Source organism: Aedes aegypti, chromosome 2, assembly GCF_002204515.2.
Source record: "Aedes aegypti strain LVP_AGWG chromosome 2, AaegL5.0 Primary Assembly, whole genome shotgun sequence".
Classification (NCBI taxonomy): domain Eukaryota; kingdom Metazoa; phylum Arthropoda; class Insecta; order Diptera; family Culicidae; genus Aedes; species Aedes aegypti.
Window position 1 is genome coordinate 226,859,657 of NC_035108.1, and position 17,039 is coordinate 226,876,695.

The 17,039-nt window shown below is 36.7% G+C and overlaps 1 protein-coding gene across 3 annotated transcripts; it reads left to right on the forward strand.

The window, feature by feature from the left end:
- The first annotated feature begins 1,797 nt into the window (after positions 1 to 1,797).
- On the forward strand, positions 1,798 to 15,967 carry LOC5574645 (apolipoprotein D). 3 transcript variants are annotated; one of them, XM_021844217.1, is made up of 6 exons: positions 1,798 to 2,035; positions 2,227 to 2,385; positions 14,012 to 14,160; positions 14,226 to 14,298; positions 14,361 to 14,490; positions 15,761 to 15,967. In XM_021844217.1, exons 2-6 carry the CDS (start codon positions 2,257 to 2,259, stop codon positions 15,898 to 15,900), a joined length of 621 nt encoding a protein of 206 aa, XP_021699909.1. In that variant the 5' UTR covers positions 1,798 to 2,035; positions 2,227 to 2,256; the 3' UTR covers positions 15,901 to 15,967. The 3 variants fall into 3 exon arrangements, with proteins under 3 accessions (XP_021699909.1, XP_021699910.1, XP_001661562.2); XM_021844218.1 differs by having other exon boundaries at positions 1,798 to 2,123; positions 15,761 to 15,944; XM_001661512.2 differs by lacking the exon at positions 1,798 to 2,035 and having other exon boundaries at positions 2,042 to 2,385; positions 15,761 to 15,944.
- The last annotated feature ends 1,072 nt before the right edge of the window (positions 15,968 to 17,039 follow it).

Genomic DNA, 17,039 nt, shown 5'->3' on the forward strand with positions numbered 1-17,039 from the left:
ATTTTGTTTTACTACAACCAAAGACAAATTAAAAACCCCCATGTCCCTTGCAGTTGCTCAAAATTTTATGGCTCATAAGGTGATCTAGAATGCCGTTCAAAGTGTACTGCGATCTGTCAAACTTGGGTACCTTTTGCACTACCGAGGGACCAAATGCAGTACTAGAAGTGGTACCTAATCTGAGCCCGAGTGCGACGGACCTGCTACTACTGAAGAGTACGAATTAACGGCATCAGAGCTCAGCGAGCAATATAATAACGCGAAAACGATCCAAGGAACCCAAAAATTTCACTGTTTCATTCCATTGTCAGAAAATAAAATTAAAGCAAAACTATACTCGAACTGTACTGATAATGATGCAAAAGTGTTCGATATTGTAAAAAAAATTGAATAACAATAAATAAATAAATAAGTATTAATAAAATGTTTTCATGATCTCATAACGCATACCCAAATCCAAAACTTTTAAAGTTTATATATAACATTTAGAAACTCATCGATCATACTCTAAAAAAAAATATCCTGGTAAAAAAAAAAATTATTTTCGTGTAATCTGTTAATTCATTTTAATTTATACGAAAAAATAAAAAAATTTCACTAAGTGTCAAATTTGTGAAATATTTGAAATGTAATAACTTTTTTGTTTATTGGCTTTTTATGGTAGATAGCTAATATAATGGACCGTTTTCCCTCAAAAAATTACGTTGGTATTCCGATAGGGTTTTGAGATATTTGAGTTTTTGTGACAAAAATGATGTTTTTTAATGCAAAAAAATTTTTTTTTTACTGTGTGTATTTTTTTTTTGAATCTTTATTTAGTTGTCTAACTTTGTTTCTTTAGTTGTCTAACAATCGAACGAACCGTTTTTGCTGTGCAGCTTTTTGAATATTTTTGAACCATTTTCACATACACCCTTTTGAAAAGTTAGTCGTGACTCAACTTGAAGATTTGATATCGGAAAATGACGATTTAGATGGAACTGGAAAACTGTGTAAAGTTTCAGCTCAATAGAAAAAAATGAATCAAAAAATTTATCAAATTTTAGTGCTGTTGTTTGGAATCACTCTACTCTCCGTTGGGGATGGTTCATCATGTGGTAAATACACCGAAAGATGCACATATCTCATATTGAGGTCAAGAAGTTTGCACTGATCCCACTTTATGAATTTGACAAAATCAAATCATGAGATCAAATACTTTTGTAGGTAGACACTTAATAACACATTTATAAAACGAAGCCAAAATTTGAATTTTCAAGTGCAAAAGAGTGGAGAAACTGACAACAGTTCGCGTTGAAAACCAATCAAATTGCTTGTTTGCTGGTGACCAATGGAATAAATTTTCAACGCGGAGCGCTGTTTGGTTCTCAAGTCTTGTGCTCTTGAAAATTTAAGGTGTGGCTTCGTTCTATAATCACCTTAAGACCCAAAGTAGTATAAGATAAATGAATAAGAGGTCGAAGTTATCAAATTTATTTCATTGATTGGTCGTCATTAATGTAGGAGAATTTTGAACTGTGATGTCATGTCCTTGATTAAGTGTTGTTTGACATTCATTGTCATTATGGGAATTAAAATCTATCTTATATTTCAAATTCGTACATTTGCTTCAGTGTACCTACACATTTTACCTGTTAATAATATTTATTGCCAAAAAAATACCCCTTGTCTCTATACTAATCATCCCTAAATACACCTTCCTATACGCTGTTATGGCTGTAACAAATACTACCCCAAACCAAAATAAACAAATAAAATACCATGAAAACTAATCGGCAAAACACACGATACCGATCTTGCTAAAACTAGTCGCATACTGGTCGTCATGTTGTTAGCACACCACCGTTCGCACCTGCTTCGAAGGTGGCTTTGAGACAGTGAAATCAATCCTGAAATGCAGTTCCATGTATAGATCTCTAAACAGTATACAGTAACAATATAACACACGTAGAGACAGTGATAGTAGACACTTGATTCATAAATATTTGGTACAGAGTAGAACGATCGAAACGTATTAAAGCAGTGACCTTTTTAAGTAAGTCGATGACGGATATTTGTATTGCTGTTTCATTTTCGAAAGCATTGGGTAATGGAATGAGCTGAGCGATCACCACGTGCATTAGGTGATACACAAGCAGCATTGGAAGAACACCTTCAACCAAGCTTTCTGAACGGTTCAAAAGAGCAAGTGATTTGTATCTTATATTTGTTTCTCTTTCAACGTAGCTGCAAAATAGAGTGTCAAAGTGATTTGAAATGAAATTGCTGCCAACAATTCTAATATGTACCGTTCTACTCATCGTACAACATCTAAAGATGGTCCATTCATCCGGATTCGGAAAGTGTCCCAACTATCCAACTATGCCTAAATTCAATATGACGAGGGTAAGTTAGCTGTAAGAAAAGAATAATGCAAAACAAAACTGTTCAAACAGACTACAAATATGTAGCTTTCGATTAACCTTCGACTTCTCGATGGCTGAAGGTGAGCGAAATTGTTTCGCAAATGTTCCTGTTACATAAAGTCCCAACTGGTGGCTTGAAACGTATAACTATTCAACATTCAAGTATTTTCAACGCCTTTTCGAAGCAACTTTCCATTACCTACTGTTAACTTCTATGCTATTTGAAATATCAATTATGGTGCAGTAAGATCAGGACCTTTTTCTGATATAAGGATATACAGTATTGGACATATAAAATGCACCAAAGCCGTTTTCCCATACAAAATGGTCAATTTCAGATAGCTATATCTCCACAGTTTCTCAACCGATTCTTTTCATTTTTTCTGTGACGAACTACAAATTTCTTCAATTTTTGAAAACTATTGTAAAAGTTGTGTGAAAACTATTGATTCAAAAGTTAAAGATAGGTTGAAATTTGACATAAAAAATGCACACAAAGTGATGTAACAGAAAAACTACACGTCGCAGCATTTTGGTGTATTTAGTGCATTTGTTCATTGAGTGATGCGCTGAAGACACTGAAAGGATACGACGTCTGGTGCATTTTTTATTTTTTTTTTATTTTATTTATTTATTTATCTTCGATATAAAAAAACATCGCACATACAAAAGTAACTTATGAACTAATCCTTAACTTGAACACATTTTTGGACATTTCAAAATCAAAAATATCAGCTACTTCGTTGAAACGGGTACAGCAAACCTCTAGAGGATTGTTCATTCCATATGCAGTACGGTGGAAAGGTCGGCGAAAGAATTCAGGTTCACGAATTGATCTTAGAGGGGCGTTGAAACGGAGTTTACATAGCAAATCGGCACAATCAATGCGATCAGTCAAGATATCGAACACGAGCATGCGCTGGAGAAAGATTCGTCTGCTTGATAAGGTGGGCAAATTTATCAGTAAGCATCGATTTTCGTAAGGTGGCAAGTTGGCCCTATCTCTCCAATTCAGACCTCTTAAAGCGTACCGCACAAAATGCCTTTGAATCCGTTCTAATCGCTGGATGTGTACTTCATGGTATGGGGCCCACACTTGTACGCCATATTCCAAAACACTACGCACAAGCGAGCAATATAGCGTCTTTAGACTGTAAACATCTCTGAACTCTTTCGAGTTGCGTTTCAGAAACCCCAACATAGCGTACGCCTTAGTCGTTACTGCAGATATATGTTCTGTGAACCTTAACTTGCTGTCGATCAGAATCCCCAAGTCCTTGACCGTGTGTGCACGGTTCAAGCTTGTTGTTGCTATCCTGTAATCGAAAGTTACCGGTGTGCGTGATCGAGAAAATGAAATCACACAGCATTTATTGAAGTTGACTTCCATCCCATTAGAATCGCACCATTTCAGAAGAATGTCAATGTCGGTTTGTAGCGCACAGCAATCTACTAACGTAGTGATTACCCGGTAAAACTTCAGATCATCAGCATACAAAAATTTTTGAGATTTAAGCATCGTGCAAAGATCGTTGACGAATAGCACAAACAGCAAGGGTCCTAGGATACTGCCTTGAGGTATTCCGGATCCAATCTGGAACGGAGCTGAGAGTGTCTCACCAAATTTAACAGAAGAACTGCGTCCAGTGAGATAAGAAAAAATCCATTTCGTTAACCAGTCTGGAAGTCCCATTCTTTAGAGTTTTTCAACTGCAACAACGTGTGGTACTTTATCGAAAGCTTTAGCAAAGTCAACATACACAGCGTCGACTTGCTGTCTTTTCTCCATTTTTTCCACAAGAGTTGAAACATAATTCAACATGTTGGTCGTAGTTGATCGCTTCTTCATAAAACCGTGTTGATCAGCAGATATGATATTTTTGACGGACTGATACAATACATCATGTACCAGGCTTTCGAAGATTTTCGGTAAACAATTGAGAATATAGATCCCACGATAATTCTCCACATCGTTGCGAGAGCCTGATTTATGAATCGGTGTTATCGATGCTGATTTCCAAACGCTGGGAAAATGTTTCTCTTCAATTGAGCGGTTGAACAAAATGCTCGCAGGTAAGGCGAGCGAATTTGCACAGTGTTTGACGAGAAAGGGCGGTAGTTGATCAGGGCCAGGGCCTTTCGTCGTGTCGATGGATTGCAGCTTGACCAGGACATCGTGTGTTGAGAAAATCATCCGGGGCACATTCACGTCATGTTGCTGAATACTGCTCAAGTACATTTCTGACAAAGGTGGTGAGTTGTTACTTGACACACTTTGAAAGAAAGACGAGAACATATTCGCAGACTCCAGCGGTGAGTTAGCAGTCACTCCACGGTAGCGCATGTTCGGAGGTATTCCGTTCGTCGACTTTCGGTCATTAACGTAAGTCCAGAATGATTTCGGATCAGCTTTAACATTATCTTCGATGCGATGGATGTAGTCACGAAAACATCTTGCGTTCAAAGAGTTATATTGGGCCTCTATTTCCCGCATTTCAGTAAATCGTGTCACATTCTTCCGTTTGAAATAGCGCTTCCTAGATCTGCGTAGACGGTTGCGAAGATTTCGTAAATCTGCATTCCACCACGGCTGCCTTTTGTGAGAATTCCATTTGCATCTTCTCATCGGTACATATGCTCGAATGACACCAAATAGTTCATCGTAGAACCGCTCAACTGCCTCATCAACTGAATCTGCGATCGATAATCGACTCCAATCAGCCTGAAGAAGTCGCTCATTCAACACTCTCAAATCACATCGTTGAAAATCAAACCGTTCAAATTCCTCTTCAATGAATCTTTGCTCAACATCCAGCTTTAAACAAATCGGTTTGTGATGCCTGTTAACATTCATCAACGGGATAGGTGGTTCAAAAACGTCTGCATATGCTATACTATTAGCAAATACCAAGTCAAGTAATCTGTTATTGTCATTGACGAAATGATTCTGCTGCTGCAGTCCAGTGGCTAATAATGATTCAACCAACAATAGTTCAGACTCAGTTGACGCGTTCGTAGGTAGGAAACAGTTCAAATCGTTGTCGAATTGCCAGCGTAAGTTTGGTAGATTATAGTCACCCAAAACTAGAATCTTATCACGCTCCTCAGTCATCATATTTAGCTGTTGCATGCAGGTAGAATGCATCTCATAAAGCGCAGGATCAGAGTTAGGAGGGAGATATACAGCACATACATAAACATTTCCATCCTCGAGTTCAATGCGAACTGCTGTTAGCTCCAGTGCATCGCCACCTGAACAGATAACAGCCGAGCTTTTCAATTCAGTTTTAACACCGATCAAAACACCACCTCCTCGGCGATGTTGGCTTGTGTTGGGATTGCGATCACATCGATACAGTTTGTAGCTTGTAGTTAGCTCCGAGTCAAGAATATCGCTTTTTAGCCAAGTCTCTGTAAAGACTATGACGTCATAATCGCACGAAATGAGAGCTACGTGCAGTGCATTTGTTTTGGTCCGTAATCCTCTCACATTTTGGTAGTAAATAGTCAATGAATGTAGTGTAGCAGATACAGATGTAGGGCAGTTAGCTATGATCGGTTCGAGGTTGCGAGTTTGCTCGGGTAAATGTATGTTCGACGAAGAGACGTTACTGGTGTGAGTTACTTGGCGAGCTGGTGTATGGTCGAAAGTTGGAGTGTTTTGATGATTGCTTGGAGTCGAATTCGCGGAAAATTATTCCTTTCTGCCACGACGAACTTTGAAGAGCCAGATCCTTCAGCTGCAGACCAATTCCGACTTTAAATGAAACAAAGGTGAGTTCACAAAGATTTTTACCTTTCGGAACCAGCTTCGCAACATCTACAGTCTCATTGGTGTTCAGGTTTTTCATCACAAGGTCAGCGATTTCATTCTCTGTTGCCTGAGGAGCAAATCCAGACAAATACAAGAAGAATTTTTTCTCGCGTTGTGGAACTGCCAATGGAATGATAACATCGACATCGATGTCTTTCGTTCCCTCAATTTTACTCACAACCGGTGATTCGTTCAATGGAATGTTGTCCACATCTTCATGCAAACGACGTCGTTTTCGTGTGATCTGCGGCGCGGTAATCTGATTGTGTGATTGTGCATCAGAGGAACAGTTGTATTGAAGGAGCGAGTTAATTTTATCTGTGTTCTGCTGAATTCCTTTCCTGAGTTCTTGTAGAATTTTGTCATGTTCCTCGCCGATAAGTTGCATTGCCGTGTTGGTATTCGAGATGGTTTGTCGGAAATTAGCAATAGGGCGATATTCAAAACTGAAAAGGCAATAGATGGCTCTTTTTCGATGGTAGTAAAAACGAAATCCTGAAGCAAAGAAAGCACCACGGAAGATGAACTAAACACAAAAAGTTATGTTTTCACTTTACACTTGATTTCTAATCACTACTTTTTTGATTCAGTTTCCTAATTGCGAGCAATGTACAATTTTCATTATTTTCCATACGTTTTGACAGCTCTCCGACTACCATTCTTCCATGCGCTTGTGTTGAAAGTTTGAGAAATTTGAGAATCCAGCGTAGCGCGATCAGTGAGAGGAATACAAACATCGGTGTCGCCGCTCGACGGCCGGTAAGAGAAACTGAATGTTCGAAAGGTTGTTGTCTGCAATTTTTGCCGCTGGCGCCAACTGTTAGTGGTTATGAACGAAATAAACAGTCGTTACCCTATTGACATCATTTTGGTGCATCCTTTACACATCCAAAACAGTTGGGAAGAATTGTTGATCATGTCCCGTGTAGTAGATGTCTGGTTGACACACAACAGATGGAACGAAGACTTACAGAAACCATTACAGGCAATAGCGTCAGCATCCTGCAAATCACGAGTGCACGAGAAGCAGATCTGCTCGATGTTGTTCACTTCCATGGCGTTCTGATTCGCTAAAATTTCACTAATTTTGGTCTTAACTGCAGTTTTTTATGTCAAAATTCAACCTATCTGTTACTTTTAAACCAATAGATTTTACACAACTTTTTCAATACCGTAATCCGGGGTAACATTGATCAGTTTTTGAGATATTTCTTAAATTTTTCATTTGAAAATGCAAATGTCGCAAGTTTTATATTTTTGAAACAAGTATTGGCACCCAGCGCTCGTGACTATATACCGTATTTTGGTTTTCAAAAGGTTTAAGTATGTGTAAATAAATGTTTTAAGTGATTTTTTGATTTAGCTAATATGGGGTAACATTGATCACCCATGTAAACAACGTTCGGTAATATTGGAAATGTCGTTACTGGCTTAAACCACTCAACAACTTTCGTAATACACTTCAAATATACTTTCCATTATATCACTTTTCACTATCACAGCTACAAATTTTCATCAAAATTACATTACACCATTTTCATATAAATTCATTGTTATTGCCATCTGTTATCATTACTAAGTAATTAAAAGATATTCAATTTTTTTCATTATTTTTGTTGCTGTAGAGTCATTACTATTCAAACTACGATTTAGCACTACGGTCAAGAATATTACAGTAAAAAATCACTTCGAACCATTCTTCTGCACTCGCTGTCATCATAAACACTATCATATCATGCATGTGTGAAGAACTAGGCAATAGTAGTGATCCTTTATAGAGAGATAAGCGGAAGTAAAATGGAATGATTTGGCAACAGACCAGCAGAGTTGATTTTGCTCGGCGTCGAGAATAATATTGTAACACGGACATGACTTCCTCATTGCTAAAAGGTGTATTTTGTTTTGTTATAGATCTGTGAGCTACATATTCAAACTAATAAACAGCCGAAAAAATCAACAATTAAAAATCGCATTGACAAAAATTTAAAAACGAAAAATATTTAATTTTTTTGCTTCATGCAAAATTACTTTTACCGAAATAATTTCAAGCGGATTACATTACTCTTCAAGAAAAGTTCAAAACAAACATAACGCATGTTCGTTTGGCTCACACTTTGACAGCTCTCGCTGCTCGATTGGCTCACACTTTGACAGAAATGTCAGCTTCCGCGAATCTCTCTTATAAAGGATTACTAGGCAATAATGTTTATATTCAGAGAAATGATTGTAAAATCTCGATTACTTTTTCAAATCGACGTAAGTAACTTTTATACGGGTTTGAGAAAATTAATTAGGAAAAATCACAATCTATCTTCTAAAACTGTTTTAAAATGAATCACCTTTTTAACATTTTTTTTGCCGTGTACTTCGCTCAAATTTTGCATACACTCAGCTCACGTTCAAAAACTAGGTAGTTTCTATTATTTCCCACAAAAATAATTATAAGAAAATGATAATCCGTTTCATTCAGTTACTTTCGACGTTTTTCTACCAGTGTAAAATCGGCTCAAGTAGTGTTTTGTTTTGATTCGTGGTTAAGTCACTTTGTCTCTCCATACAGCGGGGCGGCGAAAGTAGTGGTTAGGTTGCGAAAGTTGAAAATGTTACTTTCGTCGTTTTGTAAATCCGGAAATTAAACGTTCTAAAAGTGAAAAGTTGAGTTGGTACAGAGCGGTACGTGTAGAATTCCGCCTGCTTAACACATAGGATCGATAAAGTAAGTTTGTATACTTTTTTGACTTGAGTCTGTATGAATAAGTTTTCGAGAAATGTATTTTCACCATTATTAAATTATTAGTCATTATTATTTACATGTATTTTTCACAAAACTATCACAATCATTTCCAATTTTCTTCACCATAGATTTTATTATAGAATCACTATTAGCACCCTCACAATTACTAATTTTAATAACGACGAGTGTAACGCACAGTTCCACCAAACACCATTTCTTATGCTGCATTATAAAACGATTGATCACACGTTGGCTTTGAAACTTAACCACCATTACTGATTAGTACAAAGGATGCTACAGCTCGTGTTAACGAACTGAAATATCAACAACCAGCACTGATTTATAAGCAACTACTGAGCCCTGGCGGTCCCTCCGTTCGAAGAGAACCTGAAAATACGCCGAAACATATTAACAAATCCTGGAAGCAGCCGTTTCATGATAAATCATGAACCGTTGGAGGTACAGACGGGTATTATTATGGTGCACCTTCTACTTTGGCACCGTCAAACCCTGTGATCGTGGCCAGGGTGTTTTACCTATTTTAATTTCTGAAACTCTAAAAAAAATAATTATCTTTGTCCCATTTCACTACAATAGTAAATCAATAAATAAATAAATAAATAAATAAATAGTAAATAGTAATTGCATAGCCATTCGAAAGCAATGCATAGTTTTAAAAGTAAAAACTCAAAGGTGTCACAATACTATTACAATAAGCGGTACCGTAATCACCGTAAAACAAGAACTGGCATTCACCGCTCGTGACCATATACCGTATTTTGGTTTCCGAAAGATTTAAGTATGTGTGAATAAATGTTTTAAGTGAGTTTTTTTATTTAACTGATATGGGGTAACATTGATCATCCATGTAAAAAACGATCGATTATATTGAAAATGTTGTTGCTTACTTAAGGCCCAAGTAAAAATGGTGCAAATGTCAAAACTGGAAAACCAGTTTTCTCTTGTTAAATAGACAAATCGAAGAAAATAAAAACACACAGCTCTTTTATTTGCCAAATAAAAAGGCTGTGTGTTTTTATTTTCATCAATTTGTTGTTTTGAAAGGAGAAAACTGTTTTTTCAGTTTTGACTTTTGTGCCATTTTTTCTTGCGCCTTAAATCATGGCCCCTGAAGCCGAATATGAAACTCTTACAAGTTATTTATTTTTTGAGTTATTAGGGGGAAGTCCTCTATGGCCGGACAGCCTCTGTGCCCGGACAGTTTCAATTTTCCAAAAACGAATGATGATATTAAGATTTTACTATACCAGAATTATACCAAAACACATGTTTTCAGTATATACAAACTATGACGTTTTCATGTCCAAACGTAAACAAACAGTAGCTGTTAAAAGTATCATTCTTATACAATCTACCAATAAAAATGAAACGATAAAACTTCATACAAGTGTAGCCACAAATGTTTCTTATAATTTAAGCTGAATTGTCTCCGTACGTTGACTTCAGTAAGTTTTGCATCAATCACAATGCAAAATTTGATAGAAAATGTAGAATTTCAAAGAAAAGCAACCTTTTTTGTAAATCATTGCAAGTCCTCTATGGCCGGACACCTCTTGTCCTGTATGACCGGACAATGAAAATGTTAACCTAATAACTGGGATCTAATTTATAATTCGCTTTTTCATAACTGTAGGGTACAAAAAACAAACAGCAACAAAAATAAAGCATGAACAACAAAACTTGCGGTCCTTGGAGGCCTTATAAAGTGCTGTAAACATAATGCTTTTAAGGCAAATGAGCGCACGAGAAGCAGTCACAAGATATGATTTACAGTCATCTCTCCATAATTCGATAGTGAAGGGACCATCGAGTTAGGGAGATATCGTGTTACAGAATACTAAATCAGTGCAAATATGCGATTCAAGAGACCAGCGGGGTAGCCATGAACACCAAATTTTACTATGGTTCTCTAACTAGATATCGAGATACGGGCCAAGTAAGGGAGAGTTGACTGTACCTCAACCTTCGAGCTGACAAAGAAATTATGAAGAACTATAAACGCGTTGAATTCCCGAAGACATTTTAATCTGAATATCGTGTACCCCCGTTGGTTTGGCCACATTTAATCTGAACACTTTTTAATTTGTACCCCGCTAATTTGCACATCGTTCAGATTAAAAATGATTCAAACGTCATTTAGCTCATGGAACGGAGTAAAGTGGAATGAAACGCTGTAGAACGGAACGCAGAATCAAATCAAAACAGTGGAAGAGGTTACCAGAAACACGTTTCTAGGATGACTAGATGTTCAAATTAAAAATGAACCCCAATGATTTGCATGAGGTACCGTTCAGATCAACGGAGGTGTACTGTACGAGCATCCGCTAATGCGACATAGACTGATATGGCGAATCGATCTATGACGCTGATCAAGAAGGAGTTTATGGAACTGACCTATAATCTCGCTAATATGCTTCATATGATGTACATCACGCAAAGATTGAACCCAAAAAGCATGTGCTGACATACGAAGCACCCCTTGGGCTTTATGTGGGTTTGGTGTAAACTTTGATGGTGAAAATCATAGTGTCCGAGCATAGAGGACATAGTGTCCGGCCATAGAGGATACATTTCAGTGCACACCATTTTAGGTACATAATGTAATCCACCATAAAAATGAATTGTAATGGTTTATTTTTGTTCCCATGTGAATGTTTACTTAAAATAAGGCTGATACAAATATTAATTTTCTTTTATGTCCGAGACCACTTGGAAGGTACGATAAAAATAAATATGAAAAAAAAAAATATTTTTTCGAATTTTTATTTTTGACGATAGTTGTTAAACTTTTTTCAATCGTCATCTGCATCATTATTGATGTCAAAAAAATGATGAATCTTTTTTTTTTCTCCCCTTCAAAATTTTCGGATTTTTGACATAAAAGAAAATTAATATTTGCATCAGCCTAATGTGAATTATTTATACTGTACAAAAATTAACGGTAAAACTAATGCAGATTTTGAAATATTACCAAAAAACAAAAAGTGTCCGGGAATAGAGGGCTTCTCTCTACAAAAATAAAAACACTTCGAACCGTGGAATACACCTAAAGGCAGACATTTCATAAGGAAATTCTGCAGTCTTAATACTGCCCATACTCGCATAAGAAACCCATATTATATGGAATTTCCTATATAAATAGGACTGTTATGCGAGTATGGGCAGAATAGTAGTTCGTTAATGTTGCATAATTGACTTATGAAAGATTTTACAACAGAATCGTTTTTGAGAAAACATTTTTAGTTACAACCGCATTTTCCTTGCATTACTATTTGCAGAATACATGTGAGACATGAATCGTCGGTAGTGTCATCCATAGATAAAAATCATTGATTCAAAAAGTTGACAACGCAGTTGACGCATGAACGAAACGCATTTAAAGCAAAAACCTCCGTTTTTTTAGCTTATGGATGTAAGAAGGACACGAACTTTTAACGCGAAGGGTCATACCGATCAATATTACCCCGCTGATCAATGTTTGCGGTATTGGCTTTTAGACATAATTTTCTAAACTGCCAATTTCGTGTCTATTTGTCATTTGTTGTTTGTCTGATTTTCAAAGTTTTGGATTGTTTAGATTATACAATAGATTACTTACACTACCCGTCCAAAGTATAAAATCGCTTCACCGAGTATTGCAGCACCCCCGAAAAGTTTGGAAACACTATAACAGCAAATTAGGTTTTTCGTTGATATTTAAATTTCTAGGGTGTACCTTGTAATATTTGAAACGGGTGTCCCAATACTCGAAGGAGCGATTCCATATTAGAGGTGGGTAGTGTAAGTTCGAAAGTTCTTAGAAGGACATACCTTTACTATTGAAGTGATTACTTTTCATTAAAGTTTGGTGACCGTTTAGGTATTGTAAAATGTGATTTCCCCTAAAAGCAGACTAAATTGCCAGCATAAAAATATCTTCTAGTATGTGCGGTAAACCAACTAAAGGGTCTGAATTTATTATGTTTAGTTAGTCCACTGAAATCAATCATACAAACTGTAAACTGTTATATAAATTACTGCTTAGCAAAGCGTTGCAAGGTGACTTGCGACAGCACACGTGATGCGTGGTATGCTGTTGCGAGCCCATTGAAACAGTTCATTTTTTCCGTTACTGGTGGGTGATTCCAAGTGCTTACAGTAATTGATGCAGTGCTTGCTACACCAACTAACACCTATAGGTACATCCACCAATTGCAGGGTGAGAGAGGTTGAGAATCAAGTGTCAATTTTCAAACCGCAATGTTAGCGGTAGAGAATGTGAAGTTAGATGGATTCTTTGTCAAATTGCTATACAAAAGTAGTCTTTATAGGAAATGATTATTAGTACTATAATTATTGATAGGGTAAGAGGAGGCTAGATGGCAAGACAGGTCAGTGTCATTTTGAAGCGCAATTTATATTTATCAATGACATGAATAATTTTATTAAATGACAAACATGTAGCTACTTGAGATGACGTGTTGTTTTGTTATTTAATACGTTTCTTACTCGTAAAAATATTAACGTAGAAAGTTCATTTCACTCCTAAATCACCCTTAATTTCCACTATGAGCTATCCAGTGGTTCTTTTTCAAAGTTTAACACAAATTTAGCTTTCAAAAAGAAAATAATAACTATTTAATTAAGAATGTTACCAATAATGAAACAAGGCTTTTTTATTCAATCTACACATCCCGTATGTTTAGCCTAAGTTGTTAAACAATTCGGCACCAAAATTTTAAAAAGGTGTATCTGCTTTTGTTAGCAACACCTTGTTACTGCTTATTACTGGGGTTCTATTAGAAAGCGAAAATCATCCTCTTTCCGATAATTGGGTTGGATTAAGCGGAAGGAATCAAAAGCGCTCTTCAGGTTAAAGGAAAAGCGTTGTAAACAAAGCAATTACGCTCTTATGAAATGTTGGTGCCGAATTATGTTTCACTATATATGCAACCTAATTAAATGAAAAGGATTGTGAGAACTATGATGACATGGAGAAATTATTTTCAACACAAAATACATAGGATAAATATATTTAAAACATTAAATCATTTTCAGTTTCTAGGTAAATGGTATGAAGTGGAAAGATCGTTTTATTTGCCAGAAATAGCTTCCGGATGCACAACACTAACTTTTGAGGACACTACAATCCGAGACTCTGATGGAAGACCGCAATTAGAAATTGCCATTAAAACAGTCAATAGATGGTAAGAAACAGTCAAGTGAAACTATCAACAGTAAAATAATGCCATCAAAAACATTTATTCCACAGGACTGGAAACCCATCGATTAGCATAGGAGAAGCCATTACAGAAAACGAAAAATCATCAATTATGTCAGTGCAGGTTTGTCGAATGATCCATATGTTGCTTGATGTTTGAACAACAATTGTCTATTCTCTTTTCAGCTGAAATCTAGACTGCCAACTGCTGTAGCTAGATTTTTACCAGGTTCTGGGAAATATCAAGTGTTATATACAAATTACGATGACTTTGCCATACTGTGGTCATGTTCGAGTTTCGTAGCAGTACATGCTGGTAAGTAAGCGAATGTTCCTAGGAACATAGGCAATGCAAACTTCAAATGGCGTGTGCTCAACCAAATCACTTCAAATTTTGGGAGAATAAGTTTCATCATAATTGACATAATTGTTAGATTTGGATAATAGTCGAAAAAGCTAAAATTTAGCGTGACTTAATTTGCTAACCATTCGCACAAAATCTACTTATGCTAATCGTTCGCACAAAAAGAAAAAAAACGAAAAAGGTTAGTATCGAAGCACGCTGAAAAATTGTAATGTGAGTATGTGTGAGGTGTACAAATGTTCAATGAACATTGTTCACTGTGCAAAGATTTTCTGCACAAAAGTCTAATAAGGTGCAAATGTAAATCATAAAAGGATTGATCTTCATGTCAAGTAATTTGAACGGTTTTCCTAAAAAATCGCTGTTAAAAGTTGAGTGTTCGGAATTCAAGAAAAAAATGGTGGCTGAAATTGTTTTTTTTTTTTTTTATTTTTAGCTTTTTGCTGTAGCAGAAAACTTTGATAGGAAGATGCTCGATTTGGAAATGGTATTGTCGCTAAATGAAAAATGAAATATATAAATATATACATCAAACAGTATTAGCGTAGCTCTTATCCTTAAGGATCTAGAATATAATGATAGGAAAAATTTTAGAATGGTAGAAAGCGGAGAAGGGAAATGAAACAGAAATTGTTATTAAATTAGGTTATACAATAATTTAATTCGACACGAATGCAGTGAATGAGTTCATTTTGGAAGGGCATTCAGAATTCGAACCCTATTTTGACAAGTTTTGACCCATTCAACGATTTTGGCGATACGTACGTATTCTTCTAATTTCTGGCATAATGTCCCCACTAGGACAGAGCCTGCATTTCAGCTTAGTGTTCTTATACGCACTTACATACAGTTATCCTGCAAATAATGCAATGAACTCAAGTAGGTGTAATCCGATAAAAGGTATCAACATAATGAGGTAGAATAAAGAACACCATAATCATAATAATAAACTAAAAACTTTTTTGTATATCGTGAGGCAAGTACGAGAATACTCTATGCCCTCGGAAGTCGATAAAATTTCCTTTACGAAATCCTCTACGGATCCACGACCCTCAGCTTGGTCTTGCTGAACAGCTGCGCGATTACCGCTTCAGCTATCTTGCATATGTACTTTGTTTGAAATCCTTGAATCGAAAGATTTAGGCAGCATCCATTAATTACGTAATGCTAAAATTGGAAATTTGCCTTTTATTAAGCGGATTGAATTTTGTTTCTTTTTTAGATCAAATGTGGTTACTTGGACGAGAAAGGGATTACTCAGCGGAGATAAGGAAGAAAATCTACAGCGCCCTCAAACAACTAAGCCTTGACCCGGAGAGGTTGTTTATTTCCAAAAATACAAACTGTCCAAACACATTGTAAAGACTGCTTATGTAATAAATGCGACAAAACATTCCTTATAATAATTATGTAAGACTGTTGAAAAGTATGATTGGTGTTTTTCTATTTTCTTTTTTTTATTGTATTTATTCGTAATAGGGTCATAAACTGCCCATAAACGCATAATTGTCCCATGTGAATAGGAAATCCAGCAAACATGGGACTGACATGCGTTTATGTACAGTAAAGCCCTGTTCTAATTTTAGAATAAAACGCTTAAGTTAAGGCCAAAACATACTAAAGTTTCAAACGTTTTGGTCCAACTATTTAGGTTTTTTTATGAGATTTTGACACACCCTTTGGTTTAAACTCTTAATTTGGATGTATTTTGTATTACATGTCCTCTCTTCTGTGGTGTTTTTGTCGACTAAGCAAACATGTCAAGGATCCATATTAAAAATTAAAATTTAAATGTGATTTAGCCGTTATTTGAGCTTTGCCTTAGCAAGATCATGCTGTATCGTGTTAAGAAAAAAAAAACAAGGATATATTAAAAAAAATAGGACTCTATTTATGTATTTTGAAGGTTGGTAAATGGCTGGGCATGGCGTACCATTGGTACCTCGCGTACCTGAAGGAATAAAATAGACCCCTCTGTTCGGTCCTTAGCCTCTTGCCCAGCAACTCCTATCCCTACCTCCTCGCGGTACTGGCCGGGGTACGAGTAACCTCAGGGAAGATCGGGTAACCAACCCCCGGTGGGAACTTTGGTCGTATGCTGACAGGGAAGGGGGGGTTTGCTTTTGCTTTTGCTTCTGCAAACCTGGAGCGTCTGTACTCCATGTTAGGAGCGGCTCACAACAGCGTCTGTTCCCCATGTCAGGGGCGGCTGATCATCGTCCGAGTGCCAGAGAAGGACTCTAAGCTAAACTGCGCACTATGGCCCTCCGAACATTTAGGGGGAATGGTCCTCCGGAAATCTAGGGGGTTGATGTCAGGCCCTGCAAGCCAACCGTAAAAACACATCAGCACAGGAACGTCAACGAGAGAATACGGACCGGAACAATCGGCAAAGACCACAGCGACGAAAATGGACTAGCGATTGGAAACTCGGTACGTGGAATTGCAAATCTCTCAACTTCATCGGAAGCACACGCATACTCTCCGATGTACTGAAGATC